The sequence below is a fragment of the Semicossyphus pulcher genome, unplaced genomic scaffold (genome assembly GCF_022749685.1).
Source record: "Semicossyphus pulcher isolate SPU_LCO1_2020_fin unplaced genomic scaffold, fSemPul1.0.p SCAF_24, whole genome shotgun sequence".
Lineage (NCBI taxonomy): Eukaryota > Metazoa > Chordata > Actinopteri > Labriformes > Labridae > Semicossyphus > Semicossyphus pulcher.
The window spans coordinates 15,855,001-15,873,305 of record NW_027211698.1 but is presented as its reverse complement, the minus strand read 5'-3'; the positions used below and the strand labels follow the sequence as shown (position 1 = coordinate 15,873,305).

General features: G+C 45.6%; 3 protein-coding genes across 3 annotated transcripts; 1 reads left to right on the top strand and 2 right to left on the bottom strand.

Annotated features, from left to right (window-relative positions):
• Positions 1 to 309: 309 nt before the first annotated feature.
• On the top strand, positions 310 to 2,923 carry prozb (protein Z, vitamin K-dependent plasma glycoprotein b). The gene is made up of 8 exons (XM_069675191.1): positions 310 to 403; positions 829 to 989; positions 1,072 to 1,096; positions 1,271 to 1,429; positions 1,607 to 1,738; positions 1,817 to 1,896; positions 1,972 to 2,116; positions 2,265 to 2,923. The coding sequence occupies exons 1-8, from the start codon at positions 310 to 312 to the stop codon at positions 2,921 to 2,923; spliced, it is 1,455 nt and encodes a 484-aa protein (XP_069531292.1).
• Positions 2,924 to 3,175: 252 nt separating this feature from the next.
• Positions 3,176 to 7,115, bottom strand: pcid2 (PCI domain containing 2). Its single transcript, XM_069675220.1, has 15 exons — positions 7,043 to 7,115; positions 6,414 to 6,480; positions 6,226 to 6,315; positions 6,069 to 6,142; positions 5,855 to 5,920; positions 5,692 to 5,733; positions 5,409 to 5,463; positions 5,223 to 5,326; positions 4,888 to 4,963; positions 4,648 to 4,789; positions 4,280 to 4,380; positions 4,099 to 4,172; positions 3,865 to 3,990; positions 3,492 to 3,615; positions 3,176 to 3,385 (listed from the first exon to the last, which is right to left on the bottom strand). The coding sequence occupies exons 2-15, from the start codon at positions 6,447 to 6,449 to the stop codon at positions 3,296 to 3,298; spliced, it is 1,200 nt and encodes a 399-aa protein (XP_069531321.1). The 5' UTR covers positions 6,450 to 6,480; positions 7,043 to 7,115; the 3' UTR covers positions 3,176 to 3,295.
• Positions 7,116 to 7,567: 452 nt separating this feature from the next.
• LOC138603595 (T-box transcription factor TBX19-like) lies at positions 7,568 to 16,347 on the bottom strand. Its single transcript, XM_069675463.1, has 8 exons — positions 15,662 to 16,347; positions 12,943 to 13,219; positions 9,478 to 9,612; positions 9,328 to 9,389; positions 8,907 to 8,965; positions 8,525 to 8,683; positions 8,234 to 8,390; positions 7,568 to 8,145 (listed from the first exon to the last, which is right to left on the bottom strand). Exons 1-8 carry the CDS (start codon positions 15,934 to 15,936, stop codon positions 7,980 to 7,982), a joined length of 1,290 nt encoding a protein of 429 aa, XP_069531564.1. The 5' UTR covers positions 15,937 to 16,347; the 3' UTR covers positions 7,568 to 7,979.
• Between the last annotated feature and the right edge of the window lie 1,958 nt (positions 16,348 to 18,305).

The following is an 18,305-nucleotide window of genomic DNA, read 5'->3' as shown; positions in this document are numbered from 1 at the left end:
GTTTACAGAGCGCGCTCTTCTGTTAACTCTTTACAGACGTGACCGTCAGACGGGACAGTGCGACTCCTGTCAAAACACCAGCGAGTTTAAAACCGTGACGAACGTGTTCATCACACGTTTACCTGTGAAATAAAACTTTGTTTAACTTTCAGAGTTCTGCTGATTCGAATATTTGTTTGATGAGTGGAAGTGACTCAACAATGACAGGTGTCTTCATGTGTCTGGGTCAGTCATGACTCATGAGTGTGTCAGTGTGTGTGTGTGTGTGTGTGTGTGTGTGTGTGTGTGTGTGTGTGTGTGTTTAGTGTCATGGCGGTCGGCATCATGTCGGCTTGTTGTCGAGCGTCTCTTCTGTCTCTCTACCTCCTCGGTTGCTTCCTTCAGGTCCTCATTCAAGGACGAGGTAAGACCTTTGACCTCTGGTGTGTTCACTGTCTGTGTTTAAAGCGACACTAAGTGATCGATCAGACAGGAAACCGATCAATCAGACGACTCGAGGAGACTCGTTTGAAGCTGAACTGTTGGTCAGATTCAGTTAATCTGTCATTTAGACAAAAACACTTTAAATGACTTTTATTGTGAGTTCAGCGTGACTCAGATTAATGATCATTATAAACTGAAATACAGAAACTGTATTTATCGTTGTAAATATTACAGCTTCATATGAAGACATGATTTTTACATGTGTGTAACAGGACGTATAGTTAGCATTGTTGGTATAGTTCATCCTTCATCATTATACTCCATCACACACGACTGTGTAAAGTCATGACTTCATACAACTGTCATCAGTTTCAGAACGCACGCTGTAAAAACTCCTGTTTGCAGTGTTTCAGGCTCTGCCCGCGCAGGACATCTTCCTGCGCTCCAAACGAGCAAACAACTTCCTGGTGGAGGAGATCCTGCAGGGGAACCTGGAGCGGGAGTGTAACGAGGAGCTGTGCAACTACGAGGAGGCCCGCGAGTACTTCGAGGACGACGCCCAGACGGTCAGACTCGCCGATTTAAAATGATCTGCTTTAAGGCTTTTATTTTGAAGGTTAAACTCTGGTTGTGGTTGTTTCTCTTCAGCTCGCCTTCTGGACAGTTTACTACGGTCAGTGTCTCGTTCATTCATTTACATGGAAGGAAAATAAACAGTAAATAGATAAAGCAGGAGAAACATAATCTATGTAAGATTAAATATTTATATGATAAACTTATTGAACCCGTGTGTTCATGTATCTTTCATCGATCCGTCTGATTGATCGGCCTCTGTGTCTCTGATCAGATGGGGATCAATGCAAGCCCAACCCCTGCCTCCACGGGGGGAACTGCACCGACTCAGTGGGCGGGTTCCTCTGCGAGTGCCCCGCCCAACACAGCGGCCCCGCCTGTGAACTGGGAGACGGACAAAAGCCCCCCACGTCCCCACAGATCAACGCAGCAGGTTTGACCACACCCACAGTTAATCTAAGCTCCGCCTCCAAGTTTCCAGCTTTACCTTAAAGAATCACTTGACACATTATAGATACTGTGAGGCGTGAGGCGTGAGGCGTGAGGCGTGAGGCGTGCTGTGAGGCGTGGCGTGGCTGTTTGTGCTTCAGGTTCTTCTTTCCATGTTCAGAAATGTCCGAGTGTCCCACCGAGGGCCCCACCGCCTGTCAGCAGCTGTGCACGGCGTCCTACTACTCGTTCGTCTGCTCCTGCGTGCCGGGATTCAAACTGCAGGCGGACGGGCGGACCTGCCTGCCCGAAGGTCTGACCCCACCCCGCCAAAATAAAATACAGTATTATAAGTTAAACTGTTGAAATGACAAAGTGCTTGTGTCCTCAGTGGAGTTTCCCTGTGGACAACTTCCTGGTGATTTCAACACGACTGCATCAATGTGTCGCCATGGAAACTGCCCCTGGCAGGTAAGATGAGCTCAGCCAATCACAGCGAGGTTCAGCTCAGGGACAGCTGTAACTCTGCTGTGTGTTTCCTGTCAGGTGTCCTTGGTGACCAGCCGAGGGGTGGAGCTGTGTGCCGGCGTTGTGCTGGGGCGACGCTCCGTCCTCACCGCCGCCAGCTGCCTCTTCCAGGACTCTGACCGCGTCTCCGACCTCCGACCTTCAAAGTTCTACGTCCTGGCTGGTAGGAAACGTCTTCATCCAGAGGCTGTTTTTATACTTTCAACGTGTTGATTTTCTTGCTGCCCGTTTTCTGACAGGAAATTTGATGGGATGTTAAACTTCAAAATAAAAGCCCACTTGACATTTTATGTTTGTCTCTGGTCACCTAGGCAACAGGAAGATGTTCGTGTCCGTCCACACTCTGTTCATCCACAACCGTTTCCGTACGAATCACAACGACTACAACCTTGCCTTCCTCGAGCTGAGCGGCGCTCTGCCCTTTAGCCCCGCCCTCATCCACCTCTGCCTGCCCACCAGGGACTTCTGTGAGAACATCCTGATGCATTCTGGGAGGACGGGCATCGCCAAGAGATGGGGGGTCAGTCAGACCGAGGAGCTGGTCTACATGTCGCTGGACAAGTGTCGCAGTCAGCTGAATGTCTCGCATCCGCTCAGCAACAAAATGTTTTGCATGAAGACGCAGGGTGAGCCGCCAGGGAAACCCGACGGACCTCTGAGGAGCCAGAACGGCACCCGAGACCGCCTCAGTGGACACGGAGAGAACCGGACCCACAATCAAACCTTAAATAAACGCCGTTCAGGGTCAGAGGTCAGCGGCAGGCGGTGTGGCGGCCTGCTGCCGGGGACGCCCGTGGCCACGGAGGATCGAGGGACGGTGTTTGTGACGGGGCTGCTGATGTCATCGTCCACAGGTTGCCACGGCGGCGGTCTGGTGTTCACCAGACTGTCCCGCTACCTGAGCTGGATCAGACCGAGGCTGGAGGCCGCCGAGGATCACATGACCCCGCAGGTCATCCAGTACCCCTAACAACCGGCCCCGGTGCCATCTTTAAACTCTGTCAGTGATTAATCTAACCTTTGACCCCCTGATCGTCAGCTTCAGCCTGTCACTGATCCCACATTAAACTAAATCTGTTTTATAAAATCTTTTATTTTGATGCTGAATAAAAAAAGTGAACACAATAGAGACACTACAATAGAGACTCCACTACCCACAATGCACCGCTCAGGCTTCCAATGAACCCAGGCTGTATGAATCAAGAGATCATGATACACAATATACAAACCAGCTTCTGTTTAATTCAAACTTTTTTACAGTACAAAATAAAAAACAATAAACTGAATGGAAAAACGTTTTGTGTGGAGCGTCTCAGCCAGAGGGGATTGTGGGTAGCGTAGTCTAGGAGACAGAGGAGAGAGGGGGGAACGGGTTCTGTTTACTGACCACGAGCTTCTGGTGCTGATGGGAGATGTAACCTTTGATGTGACCCTGAGAGGAGACAGGAAGCACAGAAGAACTCAGTGTGGGTCTACTTCCTGTAGGCAGCGACCGTGTGTGTGTGTGCGTGTGCGTGTGTGCGTGTGTGTGTCCTCACCATGTAGATGAGGTTGGCCAGGATACACTGCACCTCGTCGACGTCCACGTCCTCCACCTGCATCATCCTCAGAGACACGAGGAAGGCGTCCAGAGGCAGCTGGTGGGTCCTCAGCAGGAGGTACCTGCACAGGTGACAGGTGGGGACAAGGAGGCAGCGAGATGTGACAGAAGATCGTTTACAAGCCAGACGTATGCTTTACACTAACACGCTTCAGTAGGTTTAACCGTAACCCAAAATCGTGCCTCTAAAAACATCCTGTCAGAAACGTGAGGGACACAAAACAAGGTGAGTTAAAGCATGAAATGGTCGAGGTGTTCAGCTGGGACGTCTCTGGGATCCAGCAGGGGGCGCTGCGTGCAGCTGAACTCACACTTTCTTGAAGAGGTTCCTGTAGGTGATGATCTTCAGCTTCTCCAGGATGAGGAAGATCCCACAGCGGATGAAGAAGGTCTCGTGTTTGGACAACGCTTCGTTCAGCAGCAGCAGGTTCCCCTCGCTGACACACACACACACACACACACACACACACACACATTTCACCTGTAAGACCAGGGACCACCAGACAGCATGATGTCACTTCCTGTCTAACCACCTCAAAGCTTACCTCACTGCTTTGGTGACGTCTGCAAACTGCATGAGGTCGTACTTCCTGAGCAGCTGATGAGTCGGCATGTGACCCTGAAACAGCAGCAAACACCGGAGCTCATACTGGGATCTACGCGGTCTGAACTGGTTCAAACTGGTTCAAACTGGTTCAAACATGTGTAATGTGACGTGTTTCTGACCAGCAGCATCTTGACGGGCAGCAGGTAGATGAGAATCATCCTCTTGTTCTTCTGACTGGAGCGATGACAGTGGTCGAAGGCGTACGACAGAAACTCCTCGGCTGCAGAGACACAGGCACGTTAAACCAACAGAAATCTGCACATGTGAGAAACAGACGCCATGTTTCCTCTGTGAGTCCGTCAAACAGAAGCAGTTTATTCTTAACTGTTCCCTCTTAGAGCTGCATGATGTGAATGTCCCTGCAGAAGAACTCTGTGACTCTGGCTGGACTCTCAGAGTGAGAGGACGAGTGCGATCAGGAGGAGAGAGCGGCAGCAGAAAAGTTCATCATGTTGTTACCCTTTGACCTCAGCGTGCTAACAGTCACCTGGTTTGAAGTCGCTGTCGAACATGGCTTTGCGGCCCACGTAGTACTTGTATGTGACTTTCTGAGCCGGGCTGTAGTCGTTCTTCAGGTTGGAGCTGTCGATGGCTCTGATCAGAGGCTTACACAGGTGCAGCTTATTGATCTGATCATCACAAACAAAGACAACCAAGTGTTGATTGTGACATTATGTTCAGTCGTTTAGTTTTGTCCTAATATTCTGTGACAACAGTTCACATTCACCTTGAAGTAGATCTTGAAGAGCTGGTTGCTCAGAAACATCATGCCCCACTTCTTCGAGTCCTCGATCCCCGCTCGACTTTTAAAGAAAACGACAACAAAGAGACGAGACGACGAGATCGTAACCGTCTACTTAAAATCACCTTCACATCTGCAGGCGGCAGGCGCTGCTTTCAACAACTAATAACAGGTGTACACGAAGTTTACAGTGTTTCTGAGACAGGTTCAGTGTGTGTGTGTGTGTGTGTGTGTGTGTGTGTGTGTATGTGTGTGTGTGTGTGTGTGTGTGTGTGTGTGTGTGTGTGTGTGTGTGTGCGCGCGCGTGTGTGTGTACTGACTTGTCGCTGGCACACACTCTGAAGCAGCTCATCAGCTGCTCGGCTGCTTTCTCCAACATCTCCCCCGGCTGACCTTTACTCTTCTTCTGCAGCTGCTGCTCCGCCTGCACACGGGGTCAAAGGTCAGCAAGGTCACGTTCACCATCATCATCACATCGAGTAACAATCAGCTGCGATGTTTCTTACATTGTTGGCAAATATCCTGAGATCCAGAGTGACGGCGAACATCACCGGCAGAGCCCTGCGACACAAACGAGCTGATCAGCTGTTAGCATGCTAACGTTAGCTCATTAGCAGAGGACAGAGTAAAGGACACACTAACTGATGATGCTGAACGTCTGAGCACATTTCATCACACAGGTCCAAATATATTTCAGTCTGAGCGTAGGCTAGCAGTTTCCCTCTGCTTCCAGTCTTTGTGCTAAGCTAGGCTAACACACTTCTCACACTAATATCCGTCTGTACTCACCAGTTCTCCTCTTTGTGGGACTGGAAGGCTCTCAGGAAGGATGTGAGGCGTCAAGGAGCCACAATGTTATTGATTATTGATTATTGATTATTGATCTGAGCTGTAATTAATGTTTCACAGATTCACTGAATGTTCGTTGGAATGTTTTCATCGTGAAGGATATTGGACGACGAGCGTCTGGAACTTGTAGGCTTCAACAAAGTCGTGATTGGCCACTGCATAAGTACACCTGTAACACACACACACTCAGTCAAACTCCGTGCTCATGATAACTTGGTCTCATTGGCTATCCAACATGTCAATCAAAAGTGAGTGTATGACTTTTAACAGTTGTGATTTTACTGCACTAATAACCTGTTTGACCCCTGACCTCCTACCTGAGGTGAGCGGCCACCATCTCATCGTACGGCGGCTCCAGAAGCTGCTGACATTTCTCTTCTGGACTGGCCAGCTGAAACACACACAAAAACACAGCCAGGTGAGGCTGTAACCTAGCAACGCTGCATGCATCTACCTGAGTGGAAGGAGCCTCACCTGGAGCCGGGGGTTGGCGACGTGCGGGTGTTTGAAGGAGAGCAGCTCGGCGCAGAACGAGCCCTCGCGGTTGTCTATGGCCTCGTAAACCTGCAGGAGGAAAACACCAACGAAGAAGAATCAGTGCACTGTCACTTAAATATCTGATTGTTGACTGGAGGATACAGCTGGAAGAGGTCAGAGGTTACCTGCTGCAGGTACTGGTTGATGGTGATGTGAGCCATGAGCACCTGCTGGTTCTGCAGCAGCTTCAACCTGAGAAAAGACAACAAGAACTTCATCACACTGAAAACACTCAGAGTACGCGTCCTGCATTTGAACACGTTGTTAAGTTAACCAGGGTTAACACACCTGTTTAAAGTGTGTTAACCAGGGTTAACACACCTGTTTATTGTGTCAAACACGTGTTCAAAAGGTTCGTTACATGTGTTCAGAGCCTAAATAACATGTCCTTTTGTCGACCGCCAGTTTACCGTCACAGATATTCAGATTAAAACGCTATAAAACAGAGCAGATCTTGTAAAAGTTGTAGCAGAATTATTTAAAGCAACTCAACCTGAAAATGTGATTCAACTGTTGCTAATGCATTTCCTGTTAATCGGCCAATCTTCACAGCTCTACATACATTACAGCTGTGATTTAAAAATGAGTTCATTCGCAGGTTTTTCTCAAATGTAACAGAGCAACAGCTAGCATGCTAACTTTTAATTAATTCATCGTCTTCATGTTACAAACGGATGTTAAATGAATCTTTGTCCTTTAAACAGAGACCACGCAGCCGCATAAATATAGACACTAAATAAAAGAATGTCGGCACCTTTAAAACGAAGCTTTTATCCAGAAAACACGTCCAGTGTTCATTTATTAGGACAACACTGTGACGTTCGCCATGCTAACCGCGATTCATAACAACTTCCGGGTTTATACGGTCCGCTTCCGGTTGTTTTTCAGAATAACTGTACATGCTTCAAACTAAAGCCTAACATATGAAAATTAGATACACACGTATGTATATATTTATATATAAGAAATATAATCTCCATGCACGTAGTGTTAATAACAATTTCATAGTACATGACTGATTTTTCCACATTACATCCTTTATGTTTTAATAATTACCTTCATTCTTATTTTTATGCATTAGTTTGTTTTCTGGGTAAATCCACTGCCACATAAATATCGCTGTTGGAGGAAATAATTAATAATTTAATTTAATTATTTTAATATTTAAAATAAGTGATCCAGTCATTTCGGAACGAAGGGAGAAAATATGTTTTTGTGGTTTCTGGAAAAATAAATGTTCCAATCAGACTTTCATGAAACCTTTATTGACACAGAGCAGAATAACAGTGACAGGTCTCTCGTTGTGTCTCAGTCACACAGTAAAATCCGGACAGGACACTAACCATAGAGTTTGATTGTAATTTAATTTTTTTTATTTTCAGAGGGAAACAACAACAAACAGGCGACATGCAGCAGAAACAACCCACAAATCTGCACAGGAAACATATGTTTTCTTTTTAATGCGACTGTAAATCAGACGTGTCATTAAATATCAATCAATCTCTTTTTCATCACAGCTGATGGACTGTACAGATATATACACGTTAGAATAAAAACATCAGGATGAAATGTTGAACACTTGAACACCAGGGGGCGCCATGACACCAACAATGTCAGAAGACTTATTTTAAATCAATGTTTGGACGTCAGACTGTGTGAGTTTAACTTTTTGTTTCATAGACGTCCCCTCCTCAGAAAGAGTGGGTGGGGCCAGTAGGCCATGGAGCTCCGCCCCCTCGGCCGTGACTGGGAGGCTGCATGAGGCCTTCACTGCTGATTGGTCCATGGAGAGCAGCGCAGGGCGAATGGGAGGGGCTTAGCTCACCACATCCAACAGTCCACAGACAGGGAAACTGACTGAAGACAAGCACACACATTTACATTAAGTACATGCGTTTATATGACTCCAGACCTTTGCCATATAAGGTTATGGGCGGGGCCTCACCTGGAGTGTTGAGGAGGAGGAGGCTGTGAGGACGCAGTGCTGCTGGTCAGTGGGAGGGAGGTGGAGGAGGACAAAGAGGAGGAGGAGGAGGAGGTGGGACGAGGGGAGGAGCTGCTCCAGCCGTCTGATAACACCTGAACACCTTCAGACAAACACACTGAAACACACTCAACATGTCAGTGAACATGTGTCATAACGTGTGTGTAGTTATACTCCAGGAGAGGAAATATAAATGACTGTGTGACAGGAATATATTTAGATATTTCTACACACACACACACACACACTTACCTGAGGAGTGTGAGCGGTGTGGCAGGTAGGCGGTGGGGTAAGGTGTGTGTCGCCCGGGGTAGCCGTGGTGTTTGTAACCGTGGTGATGATGTGATGTCAGTGGGAGGCTGCTGCCATAAGGAAAAGCTCCGCCCCCTCCAGCTGAGCACAGCGACCAGCCTGACAGTGTGAACAGTGTGTCTTATTTAATAACAAATATCGACACGTTCAACATTATTATAAAAAGTTCTTTGTTTACATGTTTATGACACATTTAAACATATTATTAAAATATTTATTCAATATATTTATTTCTGGTTTGAACCAACAAATATTCACACTTGTTCATATTTATACATCATTAAAGTTTTGTACATATATAAATAATCATAACTAAACTCACAGGGTTGAATCCCAGCACGACTCTCCAGTGACTCCGGTAAGCTCCGCCCACCCGGGTTCCTGAAGAGAATAAATCAAACGCTGCCAGAACACAAGCTGTGTGTGTGTGTGTGTGTGTGTGTCTTTCTCTTCACACCATAGCTCCAAACGAGCGACACGGTGCAGCTCTGAGCGGCTCATAATGACTCTCTAATCACTGCTAATGCTAACTTCCTCTGGTGTCCTGGTGAGAAATGCTAAACGCTAAGTGTCTGTGACCGACACCTACCTGCTTTACACATCACACTCATTCATAGCTCTCATTCACGTAGAGACGAACTCACTTTATTGTGCGATGAATTAATAATAAAGTTTCGCCTCGTGTTACAATCACACTTTAATGATCAGGTGTGACGAGGCGTGTGATTGGCTGTGAGTCGTACCTCTCTTTAGCGTCCAGGAAGGCTTTAGCAAACGGGTTGTATTTGATCTTCAGAGCTGTGATCTACACAAATAACACCACAGAAGAAGAACAACATTTAAAACTATTATTATTTTGCATTATTATTTTGTGTGTGTGTGTGTGTGTGTACCTCCTCGTTCTGGTAGGCTGTGACGGCGATGAACTGAGTCTCTTTGAAGGACACGTTTGAGACGAGTCGATGACGGGAGCCGACACACACGATGTGCAGCTGAGGCTCGTACTTATGGAGAGAGTTCAACATGATCTGAGGACCAGGACAAAACACACCTGTGACACCTGTCTATACCTTTTCACCAACGGGTTCATACCTGTTAATACCTGCTCTCACACCTGTTTATAGCTATTCACAGTTTGGTTTATACCTGTTCACACCTGTTTGAATCTATGATACCTGTTCACACCTGCCTGTACACCTTGTTGTACCTGATGCCTGTACACCTTGTTGTACCTGATGCCTGTTCACACCTCCCTGTACACCTTGTTGTACCTGATGCCTGTTCACACCTGCCTGTACACCTTGTTGTACCCGATGCCTGTACACCTTGTTGTACCTGATGCCTGTTCACACCTGCCTGTACACCTTGTTGTACCTGATGCCTGTACACCTTGTTGTACCTGATGCCTGTTCACACCTGCCTGTACACCTTGTTGTACCTGATGCCTGTATACCTTGTTGTACCTGATACCTGTTTACACCTCCCTGTACACCTTGTTGTACCCGATGCCTGTTCACACCTGCCTGTACACCTTGTTGTACCTGATGCCTGTACACCTTGTTGTACCTGATGCCTGTTCACACCTGCCTGTACACCTTGTTGTACCCGATGCCTGTACACCTTGTTGTACCTGATGCCTGTTCACACCTGCCTGTACACCTTGTTGTACCTGATGCCTGTACACCTTGTTGTACCTGATGCCTGTTCACACCTCCCTGTACACCTTGTTGTACCTGATACCTGTTCACACCTCCCTGTACACCTTGTTGTACCCGATGCCTGTTCACACCTGCCTGTACACCTTGTTGTACCTGATGCCTGTACACCTTGTTGTACCTGATGCCTGTTCACACCTGCCTGTACACCTTGTTGTACCTGATGCCTGTTCACACCTGCCTGTACACCTTGTTGTACCTGATACCTGTTAACACCTGCCTGTACACCTTGTTGTACCTGATACCTGTTCACACCTGCCTGTACACCTTGTTGTACCTGATACCTGTTCACACCTGCCTGTACACCTTGTTGTACCTGATGCCTGTACACCTTGTTGTACCTGATACCTGTTCACACCTGCCTGTACACCTTGTTGTACCTGATGCCTGTTCACACCTGCCTGTACACCTTGTTGTACCTGATGCCTGTTCACACCTGCCTGTACACCTTGTTGTACCTTATACCTGTTAACACCTGCCTGTACACCTTGTTGTACCTGATACCTGTTCACACCTCCCTGTACACCTTGTTGTACCTGATACCTGTTCACACCTGCCTGTACACCTTGTTGTACCTGATACCTGTTCACACCTGCCTGTACACCTTGTTGTACCTGATGCCTGTACACCTTGTTGTACCTGATACCTGTTCACACCTGCCTGTACACCTTGTTGTACCTGATGCCTGTTCACACCTGCCTGTACACCTTGTTGTACCTGATGCCTGTTCACACCTGCCTGTACACCTTGTTGTACCTGATGCCTGTTCACACCTGCCTGTACACCTTGTTGTACCTGATGCCTGTTCACACCTGCCTGTACACCTTGTTGTACCTGATGCCTGTACACCTTGTTGTACCTGATACCTGTTCACACCTCCCTGTACACCTTGTTGTACCTGATACCTGTTCACACCTGCCTGTACACCTTGTTGTACCTGATGCCTGTACACATTGTTGTACCTGATGCCTGTTCACACCTGCCTGTACACCTTGTTGTACCTGATACCTGTTCTTTGTCTTTGTAGCTGGCAGAGTCAAACAGGCACCTGGTGACGGCAGCTCCACATCTATACTGTTACCTGTGCAGACACACTGTATAATCGACTGAACACACACACCTGCGTCATGCTGTGTGCACTGATGCACACCTGGAGCTCAGAGTGTAAATCCTGCGCTCAGGTGTGAAAGTTCCAAAAGCTTTTTTGTACTTTTGAATGAAAAACAAAGACAAGCTCCAGGTGTAGTTTCAGTCTGCAGGAGAGTTTGTGGAGTGGAGCCATCTTTGTGTTTTGGCCCAAACACTCTTTCATCCATCTGTCGCCCCCCCCCTCCCCCACTAACGAGCTCCAATTAACCAATCACAGCTCTCCAGGCCGACACACAAAAACAAACTGTTTTCTATTCAGATGAGAGGCTGGCTGACCCCGCCACTCTGCCTGCTGCGTGTGTGTGTGTGTGTTTACCCTGGCAGTGCCCACATTAGCTGGAGTGTGTGTGTGTGTGTGTGTTGTTGAATATAGTTTACCTCTCTCTCTCTCTTGTCCACCTGAAGCATGATGGGTAAATTAATTTCCCAGTAAAAAACATAATTACCATAATGTACAAATAAGCTGAGCAATTATTTCATTATGGCCGAGCTCTCTGTTCCAGCTCTGCATTACTGCGCGCGCACGTGTGTGTGTGTGTGTGCGTGTGTGTGTGTGTGTGTGTGTGTGTGTGTGTGTGTGTGTGTGTGTGTGTGTGTTTGGACAGGGATAATGGGGTAAATATAAACAACATTATTGCCAATTTTGTAGTGTGTGTGCGTGTGTGTGTGTGTGTGTATGTGTGAAGGCCTCTCTGAGTGGCGGACGGCTCTCGACAGGAAGTGCATTAAACTGCCGCCGGCCAATTAAGAGCTGTTTATCCCGTTCCCGTGGTTACGAGGGGGCGAGCAGGTGAAGTGAGCGAGGAGAGGGACTGAAGTGGCTAATTACAGGCGGTAGTCTCTCGCCCACTCCAGGACAATACAGGGAGGAGAGAGAGAGAGAGAGAGAGAGAGAGAGAGAGAGGGAGGAAAAGATGCTCTTGATATGGAGAGGGGGATAATGGACAGAAGAAGAAGAAGAGGAAGACGAGGAAGACGAGGGGAAGAAGTGTGAGAGGGTAAGAAAAGAAGAAGAAGAGGAAGAGGAGGAAGATGAGGGGAAGAACTGTGAGAGGGTAAGAAAAGAAGAAGAAGAGGGAGAGACGCTGTTGAAATGGAGAGGTGGATGATGGACGGATGAAAAAGGAGAGAAAGAGTAGGGGAAGAAAAGTGAGAGAGGAAGGGAAACATGGAGGTAAGACGAAGGAGAGGAGAAAGAGGGTGAAGCAAAAATAAAGAACAGAAAGAGAAGAAGAGCAGAAGAGTGGGAGGAGAGGACGAAGAGAGGGGAAGGAAAAACTAAGGATAGAAGAGAAGAAAGGGAAGAGGGAAAGAACGAACAAAGGAAGAAGAGGAGGAGCGATGGAGAGCCTAATAATGGACAGAGGAAGAAGTAAAAAAAGGAGAAGAAGAAGATCAACGAGAGAGCAGGAAGGAAGGAAAGAAAGGAAGAAGGATCGAGGGAATAAAAGAGATGCAGAGGAGCAGCAGCAGATGATTCTCAGGTGAGCCCACCTGTCCTCCTCCGTTGACCTTGTTGGTGAGTTTGACCTTGTTGAAGGTCACGGCCGCCTTCATCCAGTGAGCTCCGAAGTTGGGCGAGTCGGGGTGGATGTAGATGCCGCCTTGGCCCCGCCCCTCGCCGCGGCCCTCCGCCCGCCCGGCCGCCACCCACTCCCCGTTCACGAACTTCCAGCGGCAGCCGTCGGCCGGCACGAAGTCCAGCAGGAAGGAGTACATGGAGGAGGGGTCGAGGCCGGACACGCTGACCTTCAGCACGGGGAACATCCGCCTGGAGCGCGCACACACACACACACACACACACACACACACATTTAGAACAGAAGATGAATGTTGTAAGAATGTCTCTGATTGGTCCTGATCAGGCTCTGATCAGACCATGTGATCAGTCAAGCAGAAGATTTGTGTCAAAACATTCAATAAAAGATTTCCATGACATTAAACAGAGTTGATGACATTTCATTTAAATATAATAATAAATCTTTTTCACATGTTTCTGTCTCTGAGTTACTTCCTGGTTATAAATCCGTTTATTCAAACACAACTTTATTTATTCGTCCTGCAGGACATCAAACACAGAGCGAGGAGGAGACTGAACATGAGAGTGATTCAATATGTTCATCCTTTCAACACGTGCATGTTACAGTGCTTCTGCTACTCAGTTATTCATTCACTCATTATATATATATATACATATATATATATTATATACATTAGATTATTAATGTTTCATGTTAATCACATTCTCATGTTTGAGTTAAATTGGAGCTGATTGTAAAATGTAACTAAAGACAGTTTTCTCTCTGAATCAATCTGCTGATTATTTTCTGCTGTCATCGATTTCATGTTCGTTTGAAACATCACACGCACGCACACACACACACACACACACACACACACACACACACACACACACACACACACACGCACAGCAGGAAAAGGCTAACACAGACACACGACTAAACTAAACTAAAGTTTCTGTCAGTTTTTGTTAAAAACACGAAACATCTCTGAAGTTTAATCAGCGTTTGGACAAACAGACTCTCAGCGGCTGAAGAGGCGTTCTGCAGGTGTGAATGGAGTGTTTCCCCTCCGCAGGGCGAGACCGGTCATCACCACACACACACACACATGGACACACACACACACACACACAGATACACACACACACGGTGAGACTAATGAATAACCCGGTTGGCAGGATCACTGATCCAGAGTCAGCCTGAACCCAGCGAGAACAGAAAATATTCAGAAACAGAGCGAACATGTAAAACACTCGGTGTTAATGACGGACCCGCCGCTCCGACGCTCTCACAGTTCAACATTAGAATATCACAGAATTTAAAGCAGCAAAGATGGACGACGAGGCTCCAACCAAACTCGGTTGTTGTCGGGGTGTTTAAAAAGTTCATCCAGTGAACGTGAACGTCTCACAGCTCGGCCAGGTGAGTCGTCTCTGGTTTACCTTCCTGCCTCATCGAAGAGGAAAGTTTCTGTATGAAAACATGAGCACAGTGTGTGGCTGAAGGAAAGACATCATTAAATACATCTGTCATGTTTACCAACCTTCATCGTGACTGTCTTCCTGTCGATCATTATTTTACTGATCGACATGACTCCAGCGTCATGTCAGCTGTTTGATCGATGTCATCGTGTTTATAATCATTAACCTGACAGGAGACGACGTTAGGGACGACAGGAAGTTCAGCCTGTGACAGAACGAAACACTGAGCTGAAGATTCAAGTAAAAAACTAAAAGTTAAACCAGTTTTAGTTTTAAGTTTAGTGTGCAGGCGCTCGTGGACGGTCCAGGTGAGTCCATCTAACGGATCACACCTGTGAAATCAGACCTTCATCAGAGCTGAGCCGGACGTCAGTCTGACGTCTGAGGAGAGGAAACGAGGGAACAGAAAAGAGGCACTGAAGAAGAATCCCCCACAGGTGGACCAACAGCAAAGCACAGGTGGATGGGCGACCCTCAAAGGGCCAGTGGGTCATTGGTCTTTGGGGTCAGACTTACTACCCACTGGACTAAAGAGCTACCCAGGTAGAAACAAACACCTGCTAGTTGAACCAGCGACAAACCAAATGAAGGAAGACGAACCTGTTTCAACAAACAATCAGGTAGGTTGGACCAAAACTCCACCAGGTGGAAGAACAGCAAACCAGGTGGACCTGACAACCCTGAAGGTAGGACTAATGACCTACATGGTTTGACAGACCACCCATGATACAGATTGGACAACAAGCCAGCAGGTAGAACACCTACCCTGTGGACCAACGACCCTCTGTGGAACAGAGACTCACCGGGTGGCCTTACGACCCACCAGATATACCGACCAACAAACCACAGATCAACACCTGAAAACCCAGCAGGTGGAACAACGACCAGGTTGAACTCTTGACCCTCAGGGTAGGACTAACAAGTCACCAGGTGAGAATTCTGACCAAGCGCGTTGGAAAAGAGATCAGTGAACACCACCCAACAGGTGGACCAACGACCCACCGTCAAACAACCGTCCAAGCTCAACTACAGACAGACCAGGAGGGATCACAGGTGAATGGATGAACCACCAGGTGGGCTGACGAGCAGACAGGTTGGACCACAGATAGACGAAGACTCTCAGGTGGACCAACGATAATCAGGTGGAGGAAGCACCCACCAAAGGGATTAACAACTAGTAACATAGTCTCAGACGGTCGTCTTGGTTACCGTCCGTTCTTGGTGACGATCATCTCGTTGGTGATGTGCTGAAACTTCCTCCACAGCTCGGCCTCCTCCAGCGTCACCCTCAGCTCCCTCTCCGTGGGGTCGCCCTTCTCCCGGCCGGCCTGCAGCTCGCTCTCCACGGCGCTCAGCAGCCGGGACATGCAGCGTTCAGCCGAGCCGGGGCTGCAGGCCGCCGCTGCTGCCGCCACGCTGGACCGACCCACACCGCCCCGGTCTGACGCAGACTCCCCGTCCTCCTGAAGCCCCTCCACCTTCATCTGGACACAGAGACAGCGATGGAGGACGCACTGACACAAGGACAGAGGAGCAAAGGTTACAAGGGAAGAGGAAGTGTTAGTTCACTGTGAAGTCTCCTTCAATCCTCAGTGAGGAAGCAGCTTCAGCTTCCAGCGCTGTGAGAAAGAGGTTCAAAATGTGTCAGGAAATAAAACCGAGAGAGACGGGACGGAGGAAAGTAAAAGTCAGTTTTCTGAATGAACTCAAATAAAATGAATGAATTAATAAAATGTGTACTTTCTGTGAGTGAAAAAGAACTCTTTGTTTTTCTGCTGTGGTCACAAACTGTTTTATCTTTGACTGGAACCAAACTTCAGAGCAGCAGCACGTCCTCTGATGATTCCTGATTCCGTTCGTTTAGGTTAAAAAGGTTTGAAGTGAAATCTGCTCAAACAGGACTTACTCTTATTTGTTGTAATGAATGATGTGTGTAAAGATGCTGAGCTGCACTGAAGTCTACATAATGAATCATTTCTCTGATTGTTTCCATATTTGAAACATGTGATAAGCGCCGCGTCCTCGGCTGTGTGAGCGCGCCGAGCTTATAAAGGACACAAATCAACGCAGAGTTTCTCTCTTTGAAACTCTTTGTCACTTCTTTTATCACCGGATTCACAAACGGAGCTTTGTTCCACGCAGCGCTCGGCTGCTCAACGAGCCCTGAAATCTAAACAGTGTGCACTAACGTGTCCTTCACAGGCCGCCACACGATGCCTATGTCAACCAGTCAGATTTGATTTCATGTATACGCTGTGTATATACATATAGATGTCTCTGTTCTGTATGGTTCATGCTCCTGCTTACATTATTACATTGTTACATTGTTACACTGAAACATAGTTACAATGTATTAATGTTACATTATTACTTTGTTATATTATTACATTGTTACATTGTTACACTGAAACATAGTTACAATGTATCAATGTTACATTATTAAATTGTCACATTATTAAATTGTTACTTTACATTGTTACATTGTTACATTATTACATTGTTATATTATTAAATTGTGACTTTGTTATATTATTAAATTGTTACATTATTACATTGTTACATTGTTACACTGAATCATAGTTACAATGTATCAATGTTACATTATTACATTGTTACACTGAATCATAGTTACAATGTATCAATGTTACATTATTACATTGTTACATTGTTACACTGAATCATAGTTACAATGTATCAATGTTACATTATTAAATTGTTACATTATTAAATTGTTACATTGTTACATTATTACATTATTAAATTGTTATATTATTAAATTGTGACTTTGTTATATTATTAAATTGTTACATTATTAAATTGTTTCATTATCAAATTGTAACTTTGTTACATTATTAAATTGTTACATTATTAAATTGTTACTTTGTTATATTATTAAATTGTTACATTATTAAATTGTTACTTTGTTATATTATTAAATTGTTACATTGTTAAATTGTAACTTTGTTATATTATTAAATTGTTACACTGAAACAAAGTTACAATGTTACATTGTTACAGTTTCATGTGTCAGACACTTTTGTCCAAAGCGACGCACGTCTGAGAGTTAACACATCAGCGATGGAGACGGAGCCAAACAGATCAATAAGGTTTCATTTGTTCGAAACAAAAATATTTTCTTTTACAGCTTTATTTGTAAACTCAGTTCCACATTTCAAAGCTGTATTTACACATGTGAACGGTGTGTGAGCTTTCACGTCTGTCTGAGAACAGACAAGAAGAGAAACTTTAAATTCTAACTCGGATTTTTTTATCACATTTAAATAAACTTAATAAATAAAATCTGTATTTTTAGTTATTTTTCCTCCTTTTTCAAACGCAGACACGACGTCTGATCTGAGCTTAAATACAGACGTTTTATTTTCACAGGTTCTTTTTTGTGTCAGACGTCCTTTGATTTAATATTTAAGGAATTTATTATCAATTATTAATTTATGACTGAAGCCACATGAGCAGATGTGTGTGCGTTATTGTTTCATAAAGAGATAAATCAACTGATTCATGTGTTCATTAGAATTATTAAAGCGCAACAAACATCATTTATTCATTTAGACTGAAGACACCTGAAATATGACACTGATGAATATTCAGACTGATCATCATTTCTTTCTTTATTCTCCTCATTCATCATTGTTTACATTTATATTATATTTATTGTAAAGATTTATATTTTATCAATGATACAGATTTATATTATATTGAAACATAATATTATATTAATGATTCAGATTTACAAATGCTTTAATTTATCTCATGCCTGTTCCTGATGAAGTGATGACTTGTTAAAGACTCACAAGAGGATTCATGTGAAGGAAACATTCATGATGAAGAAATA

Bases quoted from the DNA above. Each gene is read 5' to 3' on its own strand.
- prozb (XM_069675191.1), top strand. From the start codon at position 310: ATGGCGGTCGGCATCATGTCGGCTTGTTGTCGAGCGTCTCTTCTGTCT. The intron at 990-1,071 runs GTCAGACTCGCC...GTTTCTCTTCAG, and splicing joins TCGAGGACGACGCCCAGACG to CTCGCCTTCTGGACAGTTTA. The intron at 2,117-2,264 runs GTAGGAAACGTC...CTGGTCACCTAG, and splicing joins AAAGTTCTACGTCCTGGCTG to GCAACAGGAAGATGTTCGTG.
- pcid2 (XM_069675220.1), bottom strand. From the start codon at position 6,449: ATGGCTCACATCACCATCAACCAGTACCTGCAGCAG. The intron at 5,327-5,408 runs GTAAGAAACATC...CCCCGTGTGCAG, and splicing joins TCAGGATATTTGCCAACAAT to GCGGAGCAGCAGCTGCAGAA. The intron at 3,616-3,864 runs GTGAGTTCAGCT...TCACCTGTGCAG, and splicing joins AGGAACCTCTTCAAGAAAGT to GTACCTCCTGCTGAGGACCC.
- LOC138603595 (XM_069675463.1), bottom strand. From the start codon at position 15,936: ATGAAGGTGGAGGGGCTTCAGGAGGACGGGGAGTCTGCGTCAGACCGG. The intron at 9,613-12,942 runs GTGGGCTCACCT...CCTGGTCCTCAG, and splicing joins AGGTCAACGGAGGAGGACAG to ATCATGTTGAACTCTCTCCA. The intron at 8,966-9,327 runs GTACGACTCACA...TATTCTCTTCAG, and splicing joins TTCCTGGACGCTAAAGAGAG to GAACCCGGGTGGGCGGAGCT.